Source organism: Felis catus, chromosome A3 (genome assembly GCF_018350175.1).
Source record: "Felis catus isolate Fca126 chromosome A3, F.catus_Fca126_mat1.0, whole genome shotgun sequence".
In the NCBI taxonomy this organism is placed as follows: Eukaryota; Metazoa; Chordata; class Mammalia; order Carnivora; family Felidae; genus Felis; species Felis catus.
In genome coordinates, this window is record NC_058370.1 from 23,145,157 (window position 1) to 23,157,947 (window position 12,791).

The 12,791-nt window shown below is 50.1% G+C and overlaps 1 protein-coding gene across 20 annotated transcripts in view; it reads right to left on the bottom strand.

Moving 5' to 3' along the window:
- The window catches only part of EPB41L1 (erythrocyte membrane protein band 4.1 like 1), a 55,813-nt gene that overhangs the window by 16,922 nt on the left and 26,100 nt on the right, over window positions 1-12,791 (bottom strand). For 4 of the 20 annotated variants that reach the window (XM_019826561.3, XM_045053666.1, XM_045053659.1 and 1 more), the window contains exons 14-18: window positions 7,582-7,665; window positions 6,963-7,070; window positions 5,493-5,903; window positions 3,547-3,651; window positions 1,539-1,622 (exon numbers count right to left, since the gene is read on the bottom strand). In XM_019826561.3, the coding sequence (XP_019682120.1) occupies window positions 1,539-1,622; window positions 3,547-3,651; window positions 5,493-5,903; window positions 6,963-7,070; window positions 7,582-7,665 (792 nt within the window). Of the gene's footprint in view, window positions 1-1,538; window positions 1,623-1,665; window positions 2,624-3,546; window positions 3,652-5,492; window positions 5,904-6,962; window positions 7,071-7,581; window positions 7,666-12,791 lie in introns of those variants that run through there. The other 16 variants (XM_045053667.1, XM_045053661.1, XM_045053658.1 and 13 more) reach the window with 11 other exon arrangements.

Consider the following 12,791-nt stretch of genomic DNA (forward strand, 5'->3'; position numbering starts at 1 on the left):
AAGGCAGGAGAAAATAACAGCAGTTCACATTTACAGACCCCTTCCCAGGTGCCAGGCAAGCCTCTGCACAGATTACCTTGGTCCATCCTCAGGTCAACCCTTTGAGGGATGTGCTATTATTGTCCCCATCACCCCATTTTATAGAAGTGGAAACCGAGGCTTGGAGAGGCTCAGATAACTTGCTCAGGGTCATCCTGCCAGGAAGTGGGAGAGCTGGACCTTGTTCACCACTGTGTGCCCAGGAACTAAACAATTATATGTACCTGTGATCATTATTTGAACAAATGACTTCTAGCAGGTAGCATATTTTCTTCATCTCTGTATTCTGTACCAGGCAGACAATAGAGAATAATAAATGTTTTTGGAACAAATAAATGGATGGATGGGTGGGTGGGTAAATGAACAATGTAGCTCCCTACTCACTATGGTATGAACTTAAATTTAGCCCTATAAGCATCCTGATGCCACATGGAGAGGACTAAGGGAGAAGAGGAACTGAGTGACCAGGAAAGAGGGTGCGCACTGGTAACTGGTTGGGATTTATTTGTCTTTGCTCAAAACCTACCTGCTGGGTAGTCTAAAGGCAATTCTCTTCCTATGTGTATATCAGGGTTTCAGCAAGAGAAAGCATTTGAAAACAACTTTCCACTGACTCAAGACAGATCCAGCCCAGACATTAGCATCAGCCCCAGCCCCGGCCCCAGCAGCCACGGTTCACGATGGTCAGGATGAGGGTGCAGAGTGGGTGATGTGTATAGTGAGGCTTCTGGGGTCAGAATGCCTGAGTTTGACCTGGTTCTACCACTTACTGGGTGTGTGACTTTAGGAAGTCACTTAACCTCTCTGTACTTCAGATTCCTCATCTGTAAAAGGTGGAGAAAATAGAGAATCCCCTTTAGTTTTTGTGAGGACTCGGTGAGATCACCCATTCATGGTTCTTGGCACTTTGCATGGGAACACAGCCTGGGTGCCTAATGCTATCTGGTCTGTGTCACCATTAAAGGATCTGACGTTACCGGACTCTCTTAAGAACCTGTGAACAAGGCAGAATGGGAACTATTCCCACTTTACAGATGAAGACACCTGAGGCCCAGGACCTTCCTTCACATGTCAGACCACAAATAGGTAGCAGAACCAGAGTCCTGAGCTTCCAACTTACGTTCACTGCATGCCATCTACTGACCAAGGTAAGGAAGTGGCCCGAGACATGAGAAAATGCACAGCTGCCAGGAGCTAGCTGCCAGGGATCTTCATGTATTGCCAATAATCAAATAACCAAATGGTACCATCCTCCCTTTACCCCTGCTGTGGCTGAGATGGTCCAGATAACTGACACTCAGGGATTCCACCTCCCGCATTATTCAATTTGGAAAACTGGATGTCCTGTGGTAACAATGGTCCCAGATTCTACATCCCATGCCTGCTGCAGTGAGGGCAGATGAGGACTTCCCCAGATGGCCAAGGCTGTGATATTGTTACCTGGCTGTTTTAGTGCAAGGGGGCTGGTCAGAGAGGGAAATCTCTCAGGTCCTACTTACCATGGTGGTTGATATGGTCTCCGTGGTGATGGAGGGAGCAGTTGTTATGGACTCCTTTCCCCCTGGGGCAGTCCCATCAACCTGCTGGCCAGAAGAGTCATGAGAGATAGAGAGAGAGAGAGAGAGAGAGAGAGAGAGAGAGAGAGAGAGAGAAAAGCACACCAGATGCACCTGAAGTTTCTGTTACTTGGGTGGGTGGCATTCCCAGTTACAGAGTGATGGGCTGTGTGAGTGAACATGCACTGGTGGGGAGGGGAATCTGTCTACACAGGGAGTGAATCACGGGTGGGAGGGGGATGCTCACAAGTCCTCCTGATCATTTGAACCATCTTATTTGACAAAGGACAACAAATCAGATAGCCTGACAAGTCTAGGCAAATTTTAACACATGTGTTCTTTGATTCCATTGCTGGGAATTCATCCTTTGCATGTAAACTTTGAAAACTTTGCCAAGAAGTATGACAAAAAAGTTCACTGAAGCATTCACCATTAACTGCCAAGGACACAAACAGCCACAAGTCCACTGATGGGAGAATAAGTCAGGACTCGCTCCCAAGTGGGACTGAGAAGAGCAAGGTGGGCCCACATATGGCAAATGAGGAGTGATCTCCAAGACAGTTATCAAGAAAAAAAGGTCAGGTGTAAAAGAGCATCTCTTTCGTGCAAAATTCTAAAATATCTAGAGATGTGAGTGTATAGATTGGAATACGCATATTTTTTTCCTAGGAAGAATCACAAGACAAATTTCAATTTGTTCTATTTGAATTTCATAATGGAACACTTTGCTGGTTTTTTAAAATTTTCTTAACATTTATTCATTTTTGAGAGACAGCAAGACAGAGCACGAATGGGGGAAGGGCAGAGAGAGAGGGAGACACAGGATCCGAAGCAGGCTCCAGGCTCTGAGCTGTCAGCACAGAGCCCGATGCGGGGCTTGAACCCACGAACCGTGAGATCATGACCTGAGCCGAAGTCGGATGCTCAACCGACTGAGCCACCCAGGCACCCCATGCTGTTGTTTTGATGTCAGTGAGAATTACTGGGCTGTTGAATTGGGGGCCTTTTCTAGTTTTCTTTATATTTCTCTATACGAAAGCAAAATAAAACATGTGTTACTGAAACAAAATAGGACAGAGAGGGAGCACATTGCCTGCAATCACACAGCTCGTCAGAACTTGAGCATCTTGACCATTGCACTAGCTACCATGTAGACCATCATGCAAGTGATAAAAAGTGGGGGGGGGGTGTATTCTGGAAATGACAGAGTTGCCCACATTGTGTTGGTTTACTCCTTACTTTAGTTCTTAAAATACAGACTAGTCTCCTCTTCCTGCACTGTAGCCCCTCTGGCCACAAGGAACCTAGAGGGTATCAGACCTACAATCTCAAGGTTCAAAGTTTAAAAACCACAAAAGAAACTTAGGAAATGTATCATGCACCTGTACACCTGCAGTTCACCTGTGTCTATTTAGGACCACTTTCTCCAGGGGACCAAGTACATTTCATCTTGCTAAGACAAATGATTTTCTATCTTTTTCTCACTTTGTTCACATTGCCAATCTGATATGGAATCCGCATACGTCAAAAAATGATCCAATGTGAGCCATCCTAACAAAAGCTGGATTGAGATGTCTCCCTATTCTCTCCCAGGGATACGTCAAGAAACCTCTCGAACCCCTTCAAACAATCTGAAAGCCACAGTCTAGTCCACTAGCCACTAGCCCTTACGGCACTCCCAGAAAGACAAGGGAGACATGCTCATTCCCATTTGAGAGATGGGAAATTGAGGCTTTTAAGAGGCGTGGTCTGCCCAGGACAGAAAATCATTCCACTACCCATTTCTAGGAGCTCAGGGAGGACAATGAAGCTTAGAAGAGCATCGGGGTTAAAATGGGGGCTCTGGGAAAACAGTGTGGCAAGGGTTGGCCAAGGGGCTTGGCCTTGGTGGGGACCCCACCCTTAAATGTCCAATGCTTACGATCAGGGTGCAATGAAAGGCACGGGTTACCTGGGTGCTGTCCACAGTGGTGACTCTGGTCTGCAGTACAGCCTCTGGCTCAATCTTCTTTCTGATGGCCAGGCTGCTGACAGTCATGGTTTCTGTTTTCACAGGCTGTAAGGAGATGAGAGAGAACACTCCATAACCCAAGCCCTTGCATGGCTCCTGCTCACAGCCAAATGCAGTGTAGCCCCCATCCCTGCAGCCAGTCAAGTCTCTGGAAGGGCATGCAGGTCAGGGCAAAGAGGCACGGTGAGATGTCATAGACGAATAGCCAAGGGGAGAGCCAGAACTATCAGCAGTACCCAGACAGGCCTGCTCATGGCCCTGCAGCCACATAACCTCATGGTGGCCATAAGTTGTGTTTTAGACTACCATTAAAAGAACATCTGCTGTTCAATTAATATGTTCTGTGTCAGGCCCCACACTAAGTATTTTCCTTATATACATCCTGAATGACTTCGATGATTATGCCATCACCTCCCAGCTGCTTCATTTGAACTGTTCTTGAGAGCAGGAGTTATACAACTGGATGCCTACAGAGGCCAGGCAGGAGATGGAAATGGGTGAAGTGGGCTTACGAAGGACTGGAGTGAACTGGAGAACATGTAGGGACCAACTGTGGCCATGGCCTCTGAGTGACTGGGTCATCGGATTTTCTTAATGATATTAAAAAAAAAAAAAAAAAACAACACTGTGGATTTTATATTCAACATCCTTATTTTTAAATCAAGGTCCAAGAAAACACATCTGCTAGCCAGATCTGGCCTGGAGCCACCAGTTTTCAACCTCTACTCTAAAAGGCTTCAGTTAAATGATCAGTTTCTTCAGAGTCCTCCATCCAGGCTAGTTCACATGACTATTAGCATATTAACATATGTGAGCTGAACGAATGAATGAAATAGCTTGTCATCTGGCTGGGAAGGCAGTGAGAGGATTCTCACAGATTACTGTCACCCTGAGATCTAGCCATTTATCCAGTTAGTCATCTATCAGTGCCTGCTATAGGCAGGCTTAGAGCATCTGCCACCCAGTAGGAAAGCAGACCTGGCTGCCACTAACCTGACTATCTGGGACAATGCCGGGAACAGAAACATTACAGAGCAAGGGGGCTGCAGCAGGTCCAACACTTCTGCCCAGGGTGGTTAGGAAAGCATTTGCTAGGAAAGTGATATCTGAACTTGGTCCTGGAACGTGACGGGTTTGCAAAGGCAGAGAAAGGGAGGGAAAACCTTCTACCCAGAGAGTACACCATGGAGTGAAAGCCCAGAGTAGATGAGCTCATATTTCAATGCCTGGAACACGGGGGAGAGGCGAGTGTGGTAGGAGGTAGACTGGGACTGTAAGAGATGAGGGGGCAGAGGAATCACGTGACAAAGATCCTCTGAAGGAAGGACACAAAGCAGAGAGACCCAGACACAGTCTATCCCTGTGTCCCCCTCCATGCGGACATTTCCTCTTCTCTAGGAGTTTCCACTGCTACCCCAAGACCCCAGGGCCAGATGAATTTAAACTGCTGCCCCTTCCCCAGGAAGCCCAGGCCCCAGGGAGAGGAGCCTGGGCCAGGATCAGGAAAAGCCACCAACTTCCAAACCAGGCTGCAGGAGCCCCGTGAGTCCGCAAGCCCATGCTCTCTGCAGGTGCCATGCAACACAGGCAGGGAGAGGAGGAGTCGAGTAAGACCAGACTGTCTGGCATCGCTTGACCTCAGGCAAGCAATGGGGTCACAGGGTTAAAACGCCAAGGAGTGCATGTTAGGGGTAAACCAAGATGGCAAACATGCGAGCACAGAACCATGCTGTTCTGCGGAGGGACAGTCATGCAACACGAGACAGAGCTTCAGGCTGAGGGGCTCTGGGCTGCAGGCTGGTGGCTCAGTCTTCTCACAGATGGCCCGGGGCCCTCTGAACATGCAGTGCCCGCCAGGCCCAGGTCTTCAGGATGCTCCACTGTACCTCAAACTGGGGCATATCTGGGGTGGCGCAGGCCCCTCGATCTGGGCTATCCTCGATGCCCCCAGACTCGTCTTCCTGGCTGGGGCCCCCCTTGCTGAGATCCCGGGAGAACACCAGGCCTTCAGTTTCGGAGTCGCTTTTGTCTCGGTCGAGCTCAGGCAGGCTGCGGGAGAAGTCTTCAAAGGCGCTGCCGTGGTAGTCACCAATGACCGTGAAGTCAACCTCAGCCTCCAGGCTGGATGTGGAGCTGACTGTGATGCTGGAGCACTTACGCTCAATCGCCAGGTGGTTGTCTTTCAGGAACACCGCGTCCCTCTCCTGGTCCTGGTCCTCGTCTCCCGTGTCACTCTCTGGGGCCTTGGGACGGGGCGGTTTGACCTTCTCCTCTGAGCCCTCCCTTAGCCCTGCTCTCTATGGCCAGATAAAAATCAAAGGAACAGGGGTGTGGGGTGGGAAGAAAGAGAGAGAGAAATCAAGATGGTGAATGACAGAAGAAACCCTGGGGCCATTTCAATGTCTCAAATAGAAGAGCAGGTCAGGAAACGAAAAACGCTCCCGGAAAGATTCCTTGGCATGACAACAAGCTTTAAAAAACCGCAAAGTTCTCAAGAGTGGGGAACGCTCCTTTCCGAGGGTCTCCCGCTGATGGCCAAAGCGAGTACAAAAGCAAACATCCTGCCAGTTCGTTCTGGACAGGAAGCCCCATCCAGGGTCTGGATCTGGGAGCTGATTAGAAGCGGCATTGTGCGCAAGGCAGGGATGGGAGCCTGGATCCAGGCCCATCCGTGCAGGTGGACATCAAGAGACAGAAACCAAGGAGGGAGACCCAGGGATTTAGGGAAACCCGGGACGGGGAGGCAGGGAGGCTGGAGCCAAGAGCTTTGAGAAACAAAGAGGAAGCCAACATGGTTTGTCAATTCCACTGAGTCTCTGTGGGAGGGATCAGCATCGTCTAGGGGGAGGAACAACAGGGGTTAATTCCTGGGAGCTGGGTGCTGCATCAGTTCAACCCTGAGCTCCATGAGGGGCCGGTGGGCAGGTCATGGAGTGGAGGTTCTAGTCCCATCAGTGTAATTGACAACAGCAGGCCAAGGAAACGCTGGAGGGGAACCAGCAACTCTTGTCCAACATACATACCTCTCAACTGGCCTGTCAGGGATTAAACACCACATGCACATTTTTGGCTGTTTCATGACGTTCTTTTTAAAGCCCAATCTAACACCCACCAAATATTTTTTAAAGTAGTTGGCTTCAGGTTCTAGAGATTCAGTGCACTTAGAGATTGACTTGCTAAACTTAACTTCCATTTTAGTTTCTAGAAGGTTGAGAGGTGTGAGGACACATTCCAGACAAGCGAGAGTTGAGCTGCCACAAGAGGCACTGCCCGAGCAGGTGGGAATCTAAGGCAGTGATGCACCCCGGCCAGGTGAAGATGACTGGGTCATCAGGGCACCAAGGGGCTGCAGAGACCTGAGGGCCCGAGGGGCTGGCGAATCTCAGGCGCCCCCCTTTTCCAGGGGGGTTTGCTGCTAAGCTGGTGATGTGCTTCTCTTCCCTGACCGCATCTCCGGATGTGTTCTGGATTAGAGAAGATAGTTAGTCTTAAGGAGGCAGAAAGGAACTTGGCAGTGGGACCAAGAGGGAACCAGAAGCAAAGGATGGAAACCTCTGGACTGTCAGCTTCCCCAAGGCAGGAGAGCCAGGGAAGGGAAAGGGTGAAGGAAGATCGTTGGACAAGCCAAGCAAAACAGGTAGGAGCCCAGCAGGTGGGGGCAGCAAGGCAAAGCAAGTGTGTAGTTTGCTGGTGGTGGTGCCAGCCTTCTCCACTGGGGCTGTGTGACCCTCTGGGCACCAGGTCACACCACAAGCCGAGGGTCTCTGTGGCTAAGCTAACACAGGCCAACCAGATGAACCCATCATTCCGCCTGGGCTACTCTCAGGCTGGTTTAGGGGAAAGAACTCATAGGAATGGACAAGCAGCCTCTGATCGCAGTAATGATGAGGGGCCACTGAAACATGCTACTACGGAGCTACGCAGCATGCGGTCTACTCCCCCAGCTCGGGGGCAGCGGTGGGGGCAGGGGCTCACGTGGCCAGTTCCCCCAGTGGCTACCTCCAGCGCAGTTTCACAGCCTGAATCAGGGGACACGAGCTCGAGTTCTGTGCATCCTTCCTGTTGGGATGTGGTAGAAATGCCCTCCCTGAAGTGTCTGGCAGCCAGTGGCATCACTGAGGAATGGCTGGCTTTGGGGCCAGCAAAGTCCCCTGGGGACTGGAGCTGGACGAAGCCCAGATCCAAAAGCTTATTCCGCTGTTGCTCTACCTGACCCATGGAGGTCTCTGGAGACAACTCGTTTATTAGGGCCCTGGTTTCGCCTTGACTCACTCGGCGAGTTTCAGCTCCATGGGTCTCAAAGATCCGAATTTTATTGGCCACTGAGGTCTTGCTAATATCTTCCAGGGAGCCCTCTCGGCCCCCAGCCTGGAAAGAGGTCATCTCCCTTTGCTTCCCTGGAGGGAACACCAACGCCAGGGGTACAGCTCCCTCAGCTTCTTCAGAGACAACTCTGGGCTTTCTGCTGGCAATGGGAGGTGCCCTGCGCTCTCCTCTGTCCAGGGTCACGAACAGTCCTATGTGGTCCTTAGGCTCCGGGCTCTCTTTAAAAGGATGGGCATGTTTGAGAAAAGCAGGGGACTGTTCTCCAAAAGGATCCCCAAGGTGTGGAGGCTCCCCTGATCCACGAGGGACTGGGCTTGGAGAAGTTTCCTCTGGAGCTGCCTGAGCCTGAAAGGGACCAGGGAAGGCTGGGACGGGGGTGATCACCTCCATCTGAAGAAACGCTGAGGCCTTGCTGTCCTCCGTCGCAGGGTCTCCTGTTTGTGTGTGAACCAGTCCCCTGTCTTGGGGCAGGAAGCTGCCTCTGTCCGGTTTGGCTGGCTTCCTGACATCATTAGGAGGGATGGACCTCGGAACGATGCAGGCTGGGAGGTCTGGGCGCATGCCTCCTCCTCTGTGAGGTGAGTGGTTCTTCCATCCTGCTGGGATGTTTTTCTCAGCCTCTTCCGTCAAATCTCCACTCTTGGGGGTCTCTTCCTCTGTGCCTATGTTGGATGCTGGGTGGCTAAATTCTCTTTCCACCCCCCGCCCAGCTTCTTCCCAGTCCTCAGCAAATGTCTGCCCTGGAGAAGGTCCCTTACCAAGCTGCTCAACAAAGACCTCCAGGCCATCTGGTCTTCTGTGGCTCCCACGGATCCCTGCCCCTTCCTCTAAGGAGGCTGTGTGGGCTTCACTCTCTTCATCCTCATCCCTGCTGGAAGCTGCAGCAAAGCCCTGTAGGCCTGAGGAATTCCGCTCAGAGCTCTCTAGGAGCTTCTCTGGGAGCTCCATCCTGGTCTCGTCAACAGGAAGGGCATCCAGAGGTGGAAGGGGGACTTGGTCTTCAGAATCTTTCTCTCCATAGTTTAAGTAGAAGCTCCGCTCTGCAAAGGAAGGTTCAGTTTCATCACTCGAGTCGGCTCTGGCTTCTGACCGGGCTGGGTCCAGTAGAAACGACTGGAGTCCTCCCTTGTCGGAGGCTGGAGAGGGGATCTCGGCCTCTGCTGGCCTGGCCCCTGACGCAGCAGATCTTCCACAAATCGGGATCTCCTCCAGCTCCTTCCTCAGTTCCATCTGGCCCTCCAGCTGACCACCTGAGATCCAGCGCTTCTTGATGGTCGCCTCCCCAGTGCCCACCCTCAACTGGGAGCCCTCAAGGAGATTTTCTGCCAGTGTGCAGCCTGCAGCCAGAGAAGGCCCTCCTGGGCCTTCCCTGACCCAGGGGCCTTCCTCCCACACTGACTCGAAGTCTTCAGGGCTTGCAATCATCCTTCCTTGTTGCTGGGTCTTTGCTCTTCTGACTCCCACCATTTCTTCTGTGGCCACTTCAACTTTGAACTTGTCCACCAGGATGTTTACCTTGGAGAGTCTGCCATCAGCAAGGATATTTGTGAGGCCTGCCTTACTTTCTTCCTGCTGCGTGGTGGCCGCTTTTAGGAGACTGAGTTCTTCTGGCCTAGTGTACTCTCTTTCTATAAATACCCAATGCTCTGAACCCTGTGTTTCAATTGGAGCAAGAAGAGTTAACATGAAATATAGGCACATGAAAAACAGGTCACTGTTTCCTGTGCAAGAAGGGACCAACCTACCACCAAAAGTTAACATGTCCCCAGAACTGGCTGGGGGGAGAAAGGCGTGACAATGCTAGTCAGCCTCATTAAGGCTACCCTTCCCGTCAAGGCACCCAACAAATTATTTACCAACTCCCCTCAACCACTACCCCAACTTGGTAAAATGGGATGGGGTCTCATGCCCTCCCCATGTTTAATCATGGGACAATGGAGATCCACAGATGGGCCAGGACTCTTCCTCTTCCTTTTTTAATAATACAATTGCCACTGTCAGAGGAGAAAGTAACTTACATCACATGGAGTCTTTGAAGGTTAGAACAAAAAGAACTCCTAAGAAATCTTCTAGTCCAATTTCCTCATTGTGCAAATGTGTAAACTGAGGCCTAGAGAATGTCAGTGACTTACCCAAGGTCACATTTAGTTCATGGTAGAGTCAAGAAAAGAGTGCCTGATTTTTGATTCCTAAGATCCTTGCTGACTTATCTCACAACCTACAGAATACGGATCCCAGTTGTGATCTAATGTCAAGAGGGAAAGCACTGAATTAAATTCCACAGGCTACAGCCTAAAATCTGACTTTTCTGCAAGAGTTCCTGGGAAGGAAAGAGATTAGAATGGAAAATGCCAAATGCGCAGCTCAAGTCAGTGCCAGTCACCACAATGGCTTGAACAGCTTGAATTTTGTAGGGTTCATTCCCAGGGAAAAGAATACCAAAGCCTATTCTTGGAGAATTCTACACAAAACCCACAGAAAGAGTAGAAAAGGGCTGAACAGAAGACATCATGGAAGGAAAAGATCTAAAGACCCAAGTATCTATCACCTGTCAAAAGCACCAACAAGAGGGTAGCACTGTCAAACTGTCGACAAAACAGCTTTCAACATCCTTCCTACAGTCCGTCAAACAATACTTAGGAGGGAATGATGGACTTCAGAATCATTAAAAAAAAGCAAGAAGGCCACTGGAATTCTAATGTTGCAGCCAAAGAATACGTTCTTCACATAAAATCTCAATGGAAGTCCAATATGTAACCCAAATACAGGCTGCCATGTTTAAGGGGGAGGCCTCAGCTGCCCTAGTGTCCAGGTATCACCTTCCTTTGAAACCACTGCTCTGACTCAAGCCTCTTATGGTACAGATGTGGAAACTGAGGCCTAGAAAAGGTAAGTACCATGTCCAAGGTCAGAGAGTGAGCTAGGGGAAAAGGCAGGCCTAGAATCCAGTCTCTGACTCCAAGTTCTGGGAAGTGCCTCCATGGTAAGATGTGCCAGAAGCTGCTCCCAACAGGAGGGGAGAGATTTATATGACTGGGCTCTGACTCAGGTTACAGCCTGATGAAGAGTCGGTCAGACCCCATTAGATCTGAAGGATTCTGAAAGATCAGGGAGCGCTGTAAACTCTCACCTCCACTCCCTCAATCCATGCTAGCAAAATCTCCATGGTTCTCAGGGAATGAAACTTCATTGAAAGAGTCCTGTCCCATCTGTGGATCCTGCCAACAGGTAAGAGAGACAAGCGGAAGGTAGAAGGCCCATGTGTAGATTTCTGGGATTTTACTGCAGGTTGCTAAGTCTCAGGACAATACCATGTGAACCATCCCAAAGAAAAGTGCTTCAAGAGCCTATAGAAGCCAGGTCTCTTTTCTCTTCTACTGAGGAAGGAGGCACCCTCAGTGGCCCCCATTTCAGCATGTAGTGACATCATCAGCCTGGCAATGGTGGCCACAGATGGTCAATGAGACCCCTTCTGGAATATTCTTGCCCCAAGTCTAACCAAAAACTAGTTTCTAGAAACTAGAAGCCTAGAAATTAAGCTGAGTGGGGTGGGAACTAGCACAGTATAGAAAGAAAAATTCTGCAGAAAGGAAAAAGGAAACACATACTTATATTTAGTTAATCTGTGCCAGGCAATGTCAGATTAAATTTAATCCAAATGGTGATGTGGAAAGCAGATGCTGTTACCCTTATTTCAGAAGGGGAAACTGAGGTTCCCCAGAGGGGAAGTGACTTACACAGATCACAGAGTGAGCAGTGAGGGAAAAAGAGGCTCTGCTTTTAACAAGTGAAAATCCTGAAAAGAAAAAAAAAGACTTGAGAGCAAAAAAGAGACAACTTCACTGGCACGAAGGCACCGGTAGGACTGCACCTGTCTGAAAGCTGTTCTGACCCTACTACACAAGGCAGATGGGACGTCTGGTAGCCCTGTCGCCATTCTTTCCACAGAGCCAGGGGACCTGCAGTGCCTGTTCAGAGCGCCCCCTGTTATCAGCTGGAAGTACTGCGGCAAGGAGCTGAAGCTGTAGAAGGAAACGGAGCCAGTTCTGTTCCCACCCAAGCCATGACAGGGAGAAAATCTCCCACCAGGCAGTTCTGTGGTCTCTGGGCTGTTGAGTCCCCACCTGGGGCTTTGGGTCACATTCTGGGCCCTGCTCTTTACAGAAGACACCCAGAAGAGGGGATGCAGGACAAGAAGCCCTCTAGAAACCACAACATGGGAGAAACCTTTGAAGAAAGGAGGAGTGTTCAGGGGGAGAGGAGGTGCTTAACTCTGAAGGACTGTCCTGGAGGAGGATGCAGAGCAGATCTAAGGGCAGCAGGGGGCAGAGCAAGGCCCACAGACAGGTAATCCAGAAGGGCAGGTTTTAATTCAACATGAACACTTCTCAATAGGTGACTGAAGACAAAATGGTCTGCTGATATGATATGGTATGGTCGGAATGATAAGAGCCCCCTCTGTGGAAGGAGCTGGAATGGACGATTTGCAGGGATGCTGATGAAGGGCGCGTGTTGCCCACCACCCCTGCTCCGGAGTATGGGCACCTGTCCTTGGCTCTAGGAGCAGCTCTGTGCTCCAGGACATCACTTTTTCCCTAACCTTGGGATGCTACTGACTCCTGTCCGACTTCTGGTAGTTGTTTTAGTTTCACATTGAAGAAAACTTCGGACAGGAACTGTGATTTCTGTTTTACCACCTATGTGCTGACTTCTGTGTCTTTTAGAGTTTCAGCACATTTTTCAGCAGTTAGAAATTTTTTCCATGGGAATTTAAAAAGGGAGATGCCCGGGGCGCCTGGGTGGCGCAGTCGGTTAAGCGTCCGACTTCAGCCAGGTCACGATCTCGCGGTCCGTGAGTT